Consider the following 16,142-nt stretch of genomic DNA (forward strand, 5'->3'; position numbering starts at 1 on the left):
TCCTAACAGGTTGTGTCTATAGGTAGGTGATCCTAACAGGTTGTGTCTAGAGGTAGGTGATCCTAACAGGTTGTGTCTATAGGTAGGTGATCCTAACAGGTTGTGTCTAGAGGTAGGTATTACTAACAGGTTGTGTCTATAGGTAGGTGATCCTAACAGGTTGTGTCTAGAGGTAGGTGATCCTAACAGGTTGTGTCTATAGGTAGGTGATCCTAACAGGTTGTGTCTATAGGTAGGTATTACTAACAGGTTGTGTCTATAGGTAGGTGATCCTAACAGGTTGTGTCTAGAGGTAGGTGATCCTAACAGGTTGTGTCTAGAGGTAGGTATTACTAACAGGTTGTGTCTATAGGTAGGTGATACTAACAGGTTGTGTCTATAGGTAGGTGATCCTAACAGGTTGTGTCTAGAGGTAGGTATTACTAACAGGTTGTGTCTATAGGTAGGTATTACTAACAGGTTGTGTCTATAGGTAGGTGATCCTAACAGGTTGTGTCTAGAGGTAGGTGATCCTAACAGGTTGTGTCTATAGGTAGGTATTACTAACAGGTTGTGTCTATAGGTAGGTGATACTAACAGGTTGTGTCTATAGGTAGGTGATCCTAACAGGTTGTGTCTAGAGGTAGGTGATCCTAACAGGTTGTGTCTAGAGGTAGGTATTACTAACAGGTTGTGTCTATAGGTAGGTGATCCTAACAGGTTGTGTCTAGAGGTAGGTGATCCTAACAGGTTGTGTCTATAGGTAGGTGATCCTAACAGGTTGTGTCTATAGGTAGGTGATCCTAACAGGTTGTGTCTATAGGTAGGTGATCCTAACAGGTTGTGTCTATAGGTAGGTGATCCTAACAGGTTGTGTCTATAGGTAGGTGATCCTAACAGGTTGTGTCTAGAGGTAGGTGATCCTAACAGGTTGTGTCTAGAGGTAGGTGATCCTAACAGGTTGTGTCTATAGGTAGGTGATCCTAACAGGTTGTGTCTATAGGTAGGTGATCCTAACAGGTTGTGTCTATAGGTAGGTGATCCTAACAGGTTGTGTCTATAGGTAGGTGATCCTAACAGGTTGTGTCTATAGGTAGGTGATCCTAACAGGTTGTGTCTATAGGTAGGTGATCCTAACAGGTTGTGTCTATAGGTAGGTGATCCTAACAGGTTGTGTCTATAGGTAGGTGATCCTAACAGGTTGTGTCTAGAGGTAGGTGATCCTAACAGGTTGTGTCTAGAGGTAGGTGATCCTAACAGGTTGTGTCTATAGGTAGGTGATCCTAACAGGTTGTGTCTATAGGTAGGTGATCCTAACAGGTTGTGTCTATAGGTAGGTGATCCTAACAGGTTGTGTCTATAGGTAGGTGATCCTAACAGGTTGTGTCTATAGGTAGGTGATCCTAACAGGTTGTGTCTATAGGTAGGTGATCCTAACAGGTTGTGTCTAGAGGTAGGTGATCCTAACAGGTTGTGTCTATAGGTAGGTGATCCTAACAGGTTGTGTCTAGAGGTAGGTGATCCTAACAGGTTGTGTCTATAGGTAGGTGATCCTAACAGGTTGTGTCTAGAGGTAGGTGATCCTAACAGGTTGTGTCTATAGGTAGGTATTACTAACAGGTTGTGTCTATAGGTAGGTGATCCTAACAGGTTGTGTCTAGAGGTAGGTGATCCTAACAGGTTGTGTCTATAGGTAGGTGATCCTAACAGGTTGTGTCTAGAGGTAGGTGATCCTAACAGGTTGTGTCTATAGGTAGGTATTACTAACAGGTTGTGTCTATAGGTAGGTGATCCTAACAGGTTGTGTCTATAGGTAGGTGATCCTAACAGGTTGTGTCTATAGGTAGGTGATCCTAACAGGTTGTGTCTATAGGTAGGTATTACTAACAGGTTGTGTCTATAGGTAGGTATTACTAACAGGTTGTGTCTATAGGTAGGTATTACTAACAGGTTGTGTCTATAGGTAGGTATTACTAACAGGTTGTGTCTATAGGTAGGTATTACTAACAGGTTGTGTCTATAGGTAGGTGATCCTAACAGGTTGTGTCTATAGGTAGGTGATCCTAACAGGTTGTGTCTATAGGTAGGTATTACTAACAGGTTGTGTCTATAGGTAGGTATTACTAACAGGTTGTGTCTATAGGTAGGTGATCCTAACAGGTTGTGTCTAGAGGTAGGTGATCCTAACAGGTTGTGTCTAGAGGTAGGTATTACTAACAGGTTGTGTCTATAGGTAGGTGATCCTAACAGGTTGTGTCTATAGGTAGGTGATCCTAACAGGTTGTGTCTATAGGTAGGTGATCCTAACAGGTTGTGTCTAGAGGTAGGTGATCCTAACAGGTTGTGTCTATAGGTAGGTATTACTAACAGGTTGTGTCTATAGGTAGGTGATCCTAACAGGTTGTGTCTATAGGTAGGTATTACTAACAGGTTGTGTCTATAGGTAGGTGATCCTAACAGGTTGTGTCTATAGGTAGGTATTACTAACAGGTTGTGTCTATAGGTAGGTGATCCTAACAGGTTGTGTCTATAGGTAGGTATTACTAACAGGTTGTGTCTATAGGTAGGTGATCCTAACAGGTTGTGTCTATAGGTAGGTATTACTAACAGGTTGTGTCTATAGGTAGGTGATCCTAACAGGTTGTGTCTATAGGTAGGTATTACTAACAGGTTGTGTCTATAGGTAGGTGATCCTAACAGGTTGTGTCTATAGGTAGGTATTACTAACAGGTTGTGTCTATAGGTAGGTGATCCTAACAGGTTGTGTCTATAGGTAGGTATTACTAACAGGTTGTGTCTATAGGTAGGTGATCCTAACAGGTTGTGTCTATAGGTAGGTGATCCTAACAGGTTGTGTCTATAGGTAGGTGATCCTAACAGGTTGTGTCTATAGGTAGGTATTACTAACAGGTTGTGTCTATAGGTAGGTATTACTAACAGGTTGTGTCTATAGGTAGGTGATCCTAACAGGTTGTGTCTATAGGTAGGTGATTACTAACAGGTTGTGTCTATAGGTAGGTATTACTAACAGGTTGTGTCTATAGGTAGGTGATCCTAACAGGTTGTGTCTAGAGGTAGGTGATCCTAACAGGTTGTGTCTATAGGTAGGTATTACTAACAGGTTGTGTCTATAGGTAGGTGATTCTAACAGGTTGTGTCTATAGGTAGGTGATCCTAACAGGTTGTGTCTATAGGTAGGTGATCCTAACAGGTTGTGTCTATAGGTAGGTGATCCTAACAGGTTGTGTCTATAGGTAGGTATTACTAACAGGTTGTGTCTATAGGTAGGTGATCCTAACAGGTTGTGTCTAGAGGTAGGTGATCCTAACAGGTTGTGTCTATAGGTAGGTATTACTAACAGGTTGTGTCTATAGGTAGGTGATCCTAACAGGTTGTGTCTAGAGGTAGGTGATCCTAACAGGTTGTGTCTAGAGGTAGGTGATCCTAACAGGTTGTGTCTATAGGTAGGTATTACTAACAGGTTGTGTCTATAGGTAGGTGATCCTAACAGGTTGTGTCTAGAGGTAGGTGATCCTAACAGGTTGTGTCTATAGGTAGGTGATCCTAACAGGTTGTGTCTATAGGTAGGTGATCCTAACAGGTTGTGTCTAGAGGTAGGTGATCCTAACAGGTTGTGTCTATAGGTAGGTATTACTAACAGGTTGTGTCTATAGGTAGGTGATCCTAACAGGTTGTGTCTAGAGGTAGGTGATCCTAACAGGTTGTGTCTATAGGTAGGTGATCCTAACAGGTTGTGTCTATAGGTAGGTATTACTAACAGGTTGTGTCTATAGGTAGGTGATCCTAACAGGTTGTGTCTAGAGGTAGGTGATCCTAACAGGTTGTGTCTAGAGGTAGGTATTACTAACAGGTTGTGTCTATAGGTAGGTGATCCTAACAGGTTGTGTCTAGAGGTAGGTGATCCTAACAGGTTGTGTCTAGAGGTAGGTATTACTAACAGGTTGTGTCTATAGGTAGGTGATCCTAACAGGTTGTGTCTAGAGGTAGGTGATCCTAACAGGTTGTGTCTAGAGGTAGGTGATCCTAACAGGTTGTGTCTAGAGGTAGGTGATCCTAACAGGTTGTGTCTATAGGTAGGTATTACTAACAGGTTGTGTCTATAGGTAGGTGATCCTAACAGGTTGTGTCTATAGGTAGGTGATCCTAACAGGTTGTGTCTATAGGTAGGTGATCCTAACAGGTTGTGTCTAGAGGTAGGTGATCCTAACAGGTTGTGTCTATAGGTAGGTGATCCTAACAGGTTGTGTCTATATAGGTAGGTGATCCTAACAGGTTGTGTATGTAGGTAGGTGATACTAACAGGTTGTGTATGTAGGTAGGTGATACTAACAGGTTGTGTCTGTAGGTAGGTGATACTAACAGGTTGTGTATGTAGGTAGGTATTACTAACAGGTTGTGTCTATAGGTAGGTGATCCTAACAGGTTGTGTCTATAGGTAGGTATTACTAACAGGTTGTGTCTATAGGTAGGTATTACTAACAGGTTGTGTCTATAGGTAGGTGATCCTAACAGGTTGTGTCTATAGGTAGGTGATACTAACAGGTTGTGTATGTAGGTAGGTATTACTAACAGGTTGTGTCTATAGGTAGGTATTACTAACAGGTTGTGTCTATAGGTAGGTATTACTAACAGGTTGTGTCTATAGGTAGGTGATCCTAACAGGTTGTGTCTATAGGTAGGTATTACTAACAGGTTGTGTCTATAGGTAGGTAATACTAACAGGTTGTGTCTATAGGTAGGTATTACTAACAGGTTGTGTCTATAGGTAGGTATTACTAACAGGTTGTGTCTATAGGCAGATGATCCTAACAGGTTGTGTCTATAGTCAGATGATCCTAACAGGTTGTGTATGTATGTCTATAGGCGGATGATCCTAACAGGTTGTGTCTATAGGCAGATGATCCTAACAGGTTGTGTATGTATGTCTATAGGCGGATGATCCTAACAGGTTGTGTATGTATGTCTATAGGCGGATGATCCTAACAGGTTGTGTCTATAGGCAGATGATCCTAACAGGTTGTGTATGTATGTCTATAGGCGGATGATCCTAACAGGTTGTGTATGTATGTCTATAGGCAGATGATCCTAACAGGTTGTGTCTATAGGTAGATGATCCTAACAGGTTGTGTATGTATGTCTATAGGCGGATGATCCTAACAGGTTGTGTGGCGTTTGCCAGACATGTTGGTCCGACCAGAGTTGAGGCTGAACTCCTACCACAATGCTGGGAACAGGTATCTACTCCTTCCTCCTTTTCCCTCTCTTTCTCTCCTACTTCACCATCAGCCCATTTTATAGTTTATCTGCAAGGTAATGTAAAAATTTTTTTTTTTTAAGGATCCAATATATAATATTGTACAGTTATCATAATTAGATTTTAGTCCAGAGAGTACAGGAAAGTTATCTAGATCTTTAATGAGACGTTGCAGGGATCTAGCTTGCAGACTGAATGTAAAACTTGAGTCATCGGCATACATGGACACCTTTGTTTTTAAACCTTGGATTTATAATCCTCTAATGTTGTTATTGGATCTGATTTTAATAGCTAGCATTTCGATGGCCATAACGAATAGATATGGTGACAGTGGACACCCTTGTTTAACTCCTCTTGACAATTCAAAACTCTCTGAGAAGTAGCTGTTATTTACCATTTTACACCTGTGCTATACATTTTACTCATTTTATAAGAGAATTACCGAAATTGAAAAAATCCAGGTATTTATAAATAAAATCCAGTATTACATTATGAAAAGCCTTTTCAAAATCTGCTATAAATACCATTCCTGGCTTCTTATGTGTTTTATGATGTTCTATTATTTCTAGTAGTTGTCGTATATTATCTCCAATGTATCGTCCATGTAAAAAACCTGTCTGATCAGGATGAACAATACCTGGTAAAAAGCCTTTTAATTCTGAGTGCTATGCATTTTGCTAGTATTTTTGCTTCACAACATTGAAGTGTAAGGGGCCTCCAGTTTTTTAGATAGACCGGGTCTTTATATTTGCCATCTGGGTCTTGTTTTAATAATAGAGAAATCAGACCTTCCTGCTGAGTACCTGACAGACTACCATTTCTATAGGAGTAGTTAAAACAATCTAATAATGGAGCTTTTAGTATATCAAAGAATACTTGATAAACCTCTACCGATATGCCATCAAGCTCTGTGGTTTTTCCAGCCTGAAAGGATTTAATAGCCTCAAGTTCTTCCTCTGTAATTTGGCCTTCACACTGATCTTTCTGTACATTTTGTTAATTTTCCATTTTTTATATTATTTGGAAAGAATTCCTTACCATAATCTTCATTCAGTGGGAGAGGATGAGACGGAAAAGAACATCTGCCTAAAATAATTTGCTTCCTCTTTAAAATTATCATTCGGAAAATCATAGATGACTCTGTCTTCAGTAACGAGTTTCAGGAAATTATTTTTGTTAGCGTTCCTGTAGTGGAGTTTCAGGAAATTCTTTTTGTTAGCGTTCCTGTAGTGGAGATTCAGGAAGTTCTTTTTGTTAGCGTTCCTGTAGTGGAGATTCAGGAAGTTCTTTTTGTTAGCGTTCCTGTAGTGGAGATTCAGGAAGTTCTTTTTGTTAGCGTTCCTGTAGTGGAGATTCAGGAAGTTATTTTTGTTAGCGTTCCTGTAGTGGAGATTCAGGAAGTTCTTTTTGTTAGCGTTCCTGTAGTGGAGTTTCAGGAAATTCTTTTTGTTAGCGTTCCTGTAGTGGAGATTCAGGAAATTCTTTTTGTTAGCGTTCCTGTAGTGGAGATTCAGGAAATTCTTTTTGTTAGCGTTCCTGTAGTGGAGATTCAGGAAATTCTTTCAGTTAGCGTTCCTGTAGTGGAGATTCAGGAAATTCTTTTTGTTAGCGTTCCTGTAGTGGAGATTCAGGAAATTCTTTTTGTTAGCGTTCCTGTAGTGGAGATTCAGGAAATTCTTTTTGTTAGCGTTCCTGTAGTGGAGATTCAGGAAATTATTTTTGTTAGCGTTCCTGTAGTGGAGATTCAGGAAATTCTTTTTGTTAGCGTTCCTGTAGTGGAGTTTCAGGAAGAATTTTGTGCAGTTTGCTTTATTTTTGGAATAGATTACATTAGATCGTTCTTGAATAAGTTCCTCCAGTTCTTTTTGTAAACTTTGATTAAATGTCCAATATCCCCGTCCACGTGGAAAATCTATAAGAGTTATGTGAATACCAATTAGATTCTGATCGCATTCCGTCTCTCTCCTATTAACTTTTTTAACCTTTGAAAGAGACAAAGTAGTCAAGACGACTAGCTTGATTAATTCTCCTCCATGTATATCTCACCAGGTCGGGGTTTTTTAAGTCTCCAAATATCCACTATTTCTAATGTGCCCATAATATTTGTGATTTCCTTAAGGGCACGGTGATGATAGTTTGTAGAGTGATTATCTTTATGGTCCATTGAGGTACTTAACACTGTGTTATAGTCTCCTACCATAATGATTCGATCATCTGTTGCCTGTAAGTTCAATAAATTGGTATACATGTTTTTGAAAAATGTGGATCATGCTGATTTGGACAATATAGATTAATGAGCCAATTATCTTTCATATTCAAAAAGATCCACCTTCCTTGTGACTCATTCCTGATTATTTGCACATTCAAATCTAAAGTTTTGTTAATTAATATAATCACACCCTTTGAGTTCCTTTGTCCATGACAGAACATGATTTCACCACCCCATTCCTTTTTAAACGCAGATTCATCTAAGGATTTAGTGAGTTTCCTGTAAACAGTATATGTTATATTCCTTTTCTTTTAGCCACATAAAGACTGATCTTCTTTTTTTATAATCTGCCAAACCGTTACAATTATAACTAGCTATACTAATTTCACCCCTTACCATAACTACATACTATTCTCTGGCTAAATGGACCATAATTAGTGCTTGTAACGTTACTGCCATCAGAGGTATTATGACGGTCAGAACTAGAGCTTTCAATTGTCTGATATTTAGAATTCAAGAAACAGGTTCTAGCAATATTGTTTTATTCCTTTGCCTGTGAGCAAATGCACAGATGTTAGAAAATGGAGACAAATTGCGTATGTAACAAATCTGAGTAGGTTGCTGTGGTAGGTTGGATATGGTATAATGAGTGTTTATGATGTCTGTATAAGAGTAAGACTAAAATGTGTGATGTCCAAATGAATATTAACTCTGGTAATTTGCATGTTTGAGTGTCTATGTGTGTGACATGTAGTGCGTATAGCATTAATATTCATAATTGTAATCCATATCGTAACACCATCATAGCTGCATCATAATTACATTTACATTACATTTAACCTTTAACATAATTGAAAAACACACCTCAGCATTTCCATAGCAATTGACGTTTCACATGATCATGAAAGAGACCTTGCATTACTCTAGAGACGGCTTCACCACAGTACAAATGTATTCCCCAATGCCCCTATTCTGATATCTTCCCCTTGCTTGTTGTAAACATATATAAACTTGTAGACAAAAACATAAAAAGAGACAAAAAATAAACACATTAAATTATAAAACAGTTCTCTTCTCTCTCTCTCTCTAATGTCAAGAAGAGAGCGAGATCAGGTGTGTGTATGTAGAAGTCCACATGTGTAAGCAAGCATGTAGTTGAGTACGTGTGTGTTCATATCCACTTCATAATGTTCAGATATTTTAAACAGTTCCCATACCTTTTTTTTTTCGTAACCTGAAGTCCCTGTAGAATTTAGTACAGCCACAGTGTTATGGAGCTGTCTCGGGAATAGCTGTCCATCTCTATAAAGGGTTAGTCCACAATGAGAAAGGCACACCTACCCATCCATCCATTGCGGTCTTTGTACCGGATACAGTCTATTACAACATTTGTTTATCTCCCTTGGTCATTGAGACTGAATTTGGTCCCTTTAAGCTCCCTTCCTCTGCTTTTTAGCTCCCTTCCTCTGCTTTAAGCTCCCTTCCTCTGCTTTAAGCTCCCTTCCTCTGCTTTAAGCTCCCTTCCTCTGCTTTAAGCTCCCTTCCTCTGCTTTAAGCTCCCTTCCTCTGCTTTTAGCTCCCTTCCTCTGCTTTTAGCTCCCTTCCTCTGCTTTAAGCTCCCTTCCTCTGCTTTTAGCTCCCTTCCTCTGCTTTTAGCTCCCTTCCTCTGCTTTAAGCTCCCTTCCTCTGCTTTAAGCTCCCTTCCTCTGCTTTAAGCTCCCTTCCTCTGCTTTAAGCTCCCTTCCTCTGCTTTAAGCTCCCTTCCTCTGCTTTAAGCTCCCTTCCTCTGCTTTAAGCTCCCTTCCTCTGCTTTAAGCTCCCTTCCTCTGCTTTTAGCTCCCTTCCTCTGCTTTAAGCTCCCTTCCTCTGCTTTAAGCTCCCTTTCTCTGCTTTAAGCTCCCTTTCTCTGCTTTAAGCTCCCTTCCTCTGCTTTAAGCTCCCTTCCTCTGCTTTAAGCTCCCTTCCTCTGCTTTAAGCTCCCTTCCTCTGCTTTTAGCTCCCTTCCTCTGCTTTTAGCTCCCTTCCTCTGCTTTAAGCTCCCTTCCTCTGCTTTAAGCTCCCTTCCTCTGCTTTAAGCTCCCTTCCTCTGCTTTTAGCTCCCTTCCTCTGCTTTTAGCTCCCTTCCTCTGCGGTTAGCTCCATTCTTCTGCGTTTAGCTCCTTCCTCTGCGTTTAGCTCCCTTCCTCTGCGTTAAGCTCCCTTCCTCTGCTTTAAGCTCCCTTCCTCTGCTTTAAGCTCCCTTCCTCTGCTTTTAGCTCCCTTCCTCTGCTTTTAGCTCCCTTCCTCTGCTTTTAGCTCCCTTCCTCTGCGTTTAGCTCCCTTCCTCTGCGTTTAGCTCCCTTCCTCTGCGTTTAGCTCCCTTCCTCTGCGTTTAGCTCCCTTCCTCTGCGTTTAGCTCCCTTCCTCTGCTTTTAGCTCCCTTCCTCTGCTTTTAGCTCCCTTCCTCTGCTTTAAGCTCCCTTCCTCTGCTTTTAGCTCCCTTCCTCTGCTTTTAGCTCCCTTCCTCTGCTTTTAGCTCCCTTCCTCTGCTTTTAGCTCCCTTCCTCTGCTTTTAGCTCCCTTCCTCTGCTTTAAGCTCCCTTCCTCTGCTTTTAGCTCCCTTCCTCTGCTTTTAGCTCCCTTCCTCTGCTTTTAGCTCCCTTCCTCTGCTTTTAGCTCCCTTCCTCTGCTTTAAGCTCCCTTCCTCTGCTTTTAGCTCCCTTCCTCTGCTTTTAGCTCCCTTCCTCTGCTTTAAGCTCCCTTCCTCTGCTTTTAGCTCCCTTCCTCTGCTTTTGATCAGCTCCTTTTATTGGTAGTGTTCAAATTTGGCGATGATCGGTCAGGGACCCTTGGTCTTGTTGCTCCGAGCTCCAAGTCTGTGTACTCGTTGGGAAAGCCACCTTGTTTAGAGTCTATATAGGAAGTTTCAATGCGAATTTCATGAATTCTCTGATCGTGCCCTCTGGATTATTGGATGCGTCCTCAGGAATAGCAGAAACAACGTTGTATGTCTGGTAGCGTCTCCTTCATCGCCCTGTTTTCCCTGAGTAGACAATCCATGTTGGAATCGTGTATTTTTACCTAGGCTGTGAGTGTTTTCTCTTTTGAATTTGTTATTGTCTAATAGTTTTTTGGTAGGTTTCTACGCTACTGTCCTTCATTTTGTGCAGTTTCTTTGGCTTTGATGCCTCAAAATTGAGTATTGCTCTGTTCAGGTAGACTGTGATTTTGCTGTGCTCTGATAGGTGTGTTAGTGGGCTGACTATGAACGCTCTAATAGACTCTGGGTTGAGGTCAGTGATAAAGTAATCAGTACTACTGCCAAGGGATGAGCTATAGGTGTACCTTCCGTAGGAGTCCCCTCCAAGCCTACCATGAACTATGTACATACCCAGCATGCAACAGAGCTGCAGGAGTTGTGAACTATGTACATACCCAGCATGCAACAGAGCTGCAGGAGTTGTGACCCATTTTTGTTGGTTAGGGAATGCAGGGAATGCTGTCACTTCCATGTAGGTGTTTGTCCTCGTGTGTGCTGAGGGTGTCGGGTTCGTGCATTTATGTCGCCACAGTCCATGTCCCTGGGTCTGGAAATGATTGATCTCCCCCTCTAGGATGGAGAAGCTGTCTTCAATAAAGTATGGGTATTCTAATGAGGGGATATAGGTAGCACACAGGAGGACATTTTTCTCTGTTGGGATAATTTCCTGGTTAATTTCTAGCCAGATGTAAAATGTTCCTGTTTTGATTAATTTAATAGTGGGTTAGGTCTAATTCTATACCAAATTTGCAAACCCCCTGAGTCTCTTCCCTTTTTCATACCTGGTAGTGTGGTGGATGGGACTACCAGCTCTCTATAACCTAGAGGGCAACCAGTATGTTCGTCTCCTCTATGCCATGTTTCTTGTAGGGTTACAATGTCTGTATTTTCAATTTCTTTGAAGTCGGGGTTCCTGCTCTTTGGGCCGAAGGCAGATGACCTCAGACCTTGTATATTCCAGCATGAGATAGTGAAATCTTTGTGTTCCATAGTGTCTGGTGTGGTTTAGGCTCGGACCATCACAGTAGGTGTGAGCAGAGCACGTTGAGCATCTGATACAGACCTCTTACGTTGCAGGATGAGGCTTGGGGGGGGGGGGTGGGGGGTGTGTATTAGTGGGGGTTGGGCCTGTTACTCTGCTCACAGCCTGGGTATATGTCCTGCTGTCATGTTGAGGTCCTTGCTGCAGGGGGGACAGAAGGGGCATAGGTCTCATCTGGGGGGGCCTATATAGGGTGTGGCTGGGGTTTGTTTGGGGTGGTCTCAGCTGATTGGGGTGTGGCTGAATTTTTGTGCCATGTGTTCCTCTCCCTTCTCCTTCACTACATTTAGCTGGGCCCTGTGTTCCTCTCCCCTTTCCTTCACTACATTTAGCTGGGCCCTGTGTTCCTCTCCCTTCTCCTTCACTACATCCTCTCCCTTCTCCTTCACTACATTTAGCTGGGCCCTGTGTTCCTCTCCCTTCTCCTTCACTACATTTAGCTGGGCCCTGTGTTCCTCTCCCTTCTCCTTCACTACATTTAGCTGGGCCCTGTGTTCCTTCTCCTTCACTACATTTAGCTGGGCCCTGTGTTCCTCTCCCTTCTCCTTCACTACATTTAGCTGGGCCATGTGTTCCTCTCCCTTCTCCTTCACTACATTTAGCTGTGCCATGTGTTCCTCTCCCTTCTCCTTCACTACATTTAGCTGGGCCCTGTGTTCCTCTCCCTTCTCCTTCACTACATTTAGCTGTGCCATGTGTTCCTCTCCCTTCTCCTTCACTACATTTAGCTGGGCCCTGTGTTCCTCTCCCTTCTCCTTCACTACATTTAGCTGTGCCCTGTGTTCCTCTCCCTTCTCCTTCACTACATTTAGCTGGGCCCTGTGTTCCTCTCCCTTCTCCTTCACTACATTTAGCTGGGCCCTGTGTTCCTCTCCCTTCTCCTTCACTACATTTAGCTGGGCCCTGTGTTCCTCTCCCTTCTCCTTCAGTACATTTAGCTGGGCCCTGTGTTCCTCTCCCTTCTCCTTCACTACATTTAGCTGTGCCCTGTGTTCCTCTCCCTTCTCCTTCACTACATTTAGCTGGGCCCTGTGTTCCTCTCCCTTCTCCTTCACTACATTTAGCTGTGCCCTGTGTTCCTCTCCCTTCTCCTTCACTACATTTAGCTGGGCCCTGTGTTCCTCTCCCTTCTCCTTCACTACATTTAGCTGGGCCCTGTGTTCCTCTCCCTTCTCCTTCACTACATTTAGCTGTGCCATGTGTTCCTCTCCCTTCTCCTTCACTACATTTAGCTGGGCCATGTGTTCCTCTCTCTTCTCCTTCACTACATTTAGCTGTGCCATGTGTTCCTCTCCCTTCTCCTTCACTACATTTAGCTGTGCCCTGTGTTCCTCTCCCTTTCCTTCACTACATTTAGCTGTGCCCTGTGTTCCTCTCCCTTTCCTTCACTACATTTAGCTGTGCCATGTGTTCCTCTCCCTTCTCCTTCACTACATTTAGCTGGGCCCTGTGTTCCTCTCCCTTCTCCTTCACTACATTTAGCTGTGCCATGTGTTCCTCTCCCTTCTCCTTCACTACATTTAGCTGTGCCATGTGTTCCTCTCCCTTCTCCTTCACTACATTTAGCTGTGCCATGTGTTCCTCTCCCTTCTCCTTCACTACATTTAGCTGTGCCATGTGTTCCTCTCCCTTCTCCTTCACTACATTTAGCTGGGCCCTGTGTTCCTCTCCCTTCTCCTTCACTACATTTAGCTGGGCCCTGTGTTCCTCTCCCTTCTCCTTCACTACATTTAGCTGTGCCATGTGTTCCTCTCCCTTCTCCTTCACTACATTTAGCTGGGCCCTGTGTTCCTGACATCCCTTCTCCTTCACTACATTTAGCTGGGCCCTGTGTTCCTCTCCCTTCTCCTTCACTACATTTAGCTGGGCCCTGTGTTCCATCTGCCCAGGGATCTCCTTCACTACATTTAGCTGGGCCCTGTGTTCCTCTCCCTTCTCCTTCACTACATTTAGCTGTGCCATGTGTTCCTCTCCCTTCTCCTTCACTTATTTTTATATCGCTGTGCCATGTGTTCATCTCCCTTATCCCTTACTACATTTAGCTGGGCCCTGTGTTCCTCTCCCTTCTCCTTCACTACATTTAGCTGGGCCCTGTGTTCCTGACATCTCTTCTATGTTTCACTACATTTAGCTGTGCCCTGTGTTCCTCTCCCTTCTCCTTCACTACATTTAGCTGGGCCCTGTGTTCCTCTCCCTTCTCCTTCAGTACATTTAGCTGTGCCCTGTGTTCCTTTCTTTCAAGGGGTTTAGCTGGGCCCTGTGTTCCTCTCCCTTCTCCTTCACTACATTTAGCTGGGCCCTGTGTTCCTCTGCCCAGTTATCCTTCACTACATTTAGCTGTGCCATGTGTTCATCTCCCTTCTCCTTCACTATATTTAGCTGTGCCATGTGTTCATCTCCACAGTGATCTCCTTCACTTTTAGCTGGGCCCTGTGTTCCTCTCCCTTCTCCTTCACTACATTTAGTTGTGCCATGTGTTCCTCTCCCTTCTCTTCACAGTGACATTTAGCTGTGCCATGTGTTCCTCTCCCTTCTCCTTCACTACATTTAGCTGTGCCATGTGTTCCTCTCCCTTCTCCTTCACTACATTTAGCTGGGCCCTGTGTTCCTCTCCCTTCTCCTTCACTACATTTAGCTGTGCCATGTGTTCCTCTCCCTTCTCCTTCACTACATTTAGCTGGGCCATGTGTTCCTCTCCCTTCTCCTTCACTACATTTAGCTGTGCCATGTGTTCCTCTCCCTTCTCCTTCACTACATTTAGCTGTGCCATGTGTTCCTCTCCCTTCTCCTTCACTACATTTAGCTGGGCCGTGTGTTCCTCTCCCTTCTCCTTCATCCTTTATACATTTAGCTGGGCCCTGTGTTCCTCTCCCTTCTCCTTCAGTACATTTAGCTGGGACCCTGTGTTCCTCTCCCTTTCCTTCACTACATTTAGCTGGGCCCTGTGTTCCTCTCCCTTCTCCTTCACTACATTTAGCTGTACCCTGTGTTCCTCTCCCTTCTCCTTCACTACATTTAGCTGGGCCCTGTGTTCCCCTCTGTTCTTTAAGTTATTTCACCTCAGTCCGTCTGAGCAGCCAGCTTTCTATAGAGTCTTCCATCTCCACCTCTGCCCTCTGGGTCTTGTGGGGGTGTTGTACTGGTCTGTTTTGTGGGATATTTTTATCTGAAGGGTGTGTGGACTGTGATCTCTGAGCTCCACCATGTCTTATCTCTGAGCTCCACTGTACTCTGAGACACCTGCCCAGGGATATGTTTTATATCCACCATGTCTGTACTCTGAGCTCCACCATGTCTCTTTGAGCTCCACCATGTCTGTACTCTGACCATGACTCTGCTCCACCATGTTTCTCTGAGCTCCACCATGTCTCTGCTCTGGGAGCTCCACCATGTCTCTCTCTGAGCATCCACCATGTTTTATATGAGCTCCACCATGTCTCTCCCAGGGCTCCACCATGTTACTGTACTGTGAGCTCCACCATATGTTTCTATCTGAGCTCCACCATGTCTCTGTGATGAGCTCCACCATGTCTGTCTGAGCTCCACCATGTCTCTCTGTGAGCTCCACCATGTCTGTTTGAGCTCCACCATGTCTGTCTGTGAGCTCCACCATGTTTTCTCTGAGCTCCACCATGTCTCTGTCTGAGCTCCCCATGTCTCTCTCTGAGCTCCACCATGTTCTTAGCTCCACCATGTCTGTCTGTGAGACTCCACCATGTTTTCTCTGAGCTCCACCATGTCTCTGTGATGACTCCACCATGTCTATCTCTGTTTCCACCATGTCTCTCTCTGAGCTCCACCATGTTTTATATGAGGGGTACTGTACTGTGATGACATCTCTCAGGGTTGTTTTATATGAAGGGGAGACTATCCTGTCTGCAGGACAGTTTGAAGAGGTGTGTTGTTCAGTGCTGGGGTACTGTCCTCATGAGGACAGTTTGAAGGATATGTTTTTAGTGAAGGGGTACTGTCTATCCTGACATCTGCAGGACAGTTTTAAGAGGTGTGTTCAGTGTGTGATGACATCTGCCCAGGGATATGTTTTATGAAGGGGTGGAGACTGTGATGACATCTGCACAGGGACAGTTTGAAGAGGTGTGTTCTGTGATGACATCTGCCCAGGGATTTGTTTTAGTATCGAGGGGTACTGTACTGTGATGACATCTGCTACAGGACAGTTTGAAGAGGTGTGTTCAGTGCTGTGGGGATGACATCTGCTGGGGACAGTTTGAAGAGGTGTGTTCAGTGCTGTGATGACATCTGCACAGGATAGTTTGAAGAGGTGTGTTGTACTGTGGGGAGACATCTGTCTGCAGGACAGTTTGAAGAGGTGTGTTCAGTGCTGTGGGGACTATCTGTCTACAGGACAGTTTGAAGAGGTGTGTGTGAGTGCTGGGGGATAGTTTTATATAGAAGGGGTCTGTACTGGACAGTTTGAAGGGATATGTTCAGTGCTGGGGGACTATCATCAAAGTCTACAGGACAGTTTGAAGAGGTGTGTTCAGTGCTGGGGAGAGACTTCCACATCTCTACACTTCAGTTTGAAGTTGCAGCCAGGTGTTCTGTCCTAGCAGCTTGGTAGTTTAGTAGACTATTTGTTCAGTGCTATCAGGACCTA

The 16,142-nt window shown here is 43.6% G+C and overlaps 1 protein-coding gene and 1 long non-coding RNA gene across 3 annotated transcripts in view; both read left to right on the forward strand.

Annotated features, from left to right (window-relative positions):
* LOC127917974 (uncharacterized) overlaps positions 1 to 4,693 on the forward strand; it is a 6,693-nt gene extending 2,000 nt beyond the window's left edge. Inside the window, exons 3-6 of one of the 2 annotated variants that reach the window (XR_008098168.1) lie at positions 383 to 459; positions 2,170 to 2,212; positions 4,256 to 4,302; positions 4,633 to 4,693. This is a non-coding gene — a long non-coding RNA (uncharacterized LOC127917974). Of the gene's footprint in view, positions 1 to 382; positions 460 to 2,169; positions 2,213 to 2,332; positions 2,920 to 3,970; positions 4,069 to 4,255; positions 4,303 to 4,632 lie in introns of those variants that run through there. The other variant, XR_008098158.1, reaches the window with a different exon arrangement.
* Positions 1 to 16,142, forward strand: part of LOC118382398 (RAB11-binding protein RELCH homolog) — a 99,311-nt gene that overhangs the window by 36,317 nt on the left and 46,852 nt on the right. Inside the window, exon 12 of the mRNA XM_052501122.1 lies at positions 5,144 to 5,234. Within this exon, the coding sequence (XP_052357082.1) occupies positions 5,144 to 5,234 (91 nt within the window). The remainder of the gene's footprint in view (positions 1 to 5,143; positions 5,235 to 16,142) is intronic.

Source organism: Oncorhynchus keta, chromosome 4, assembly GCF_023373465.1.
Source record: "Oncorhynchus keta strain PuntledgeMale-10-30-2019 chromosome 4, Oket_V2, whole genome shotgun sequence".
Lineage (NCBI taxonomy): Eukaryota > Metazoa > Chordata > Actinopteri > Salmoniformes > Salmonidae > Oncorhynchus > Oncorhynchus keta.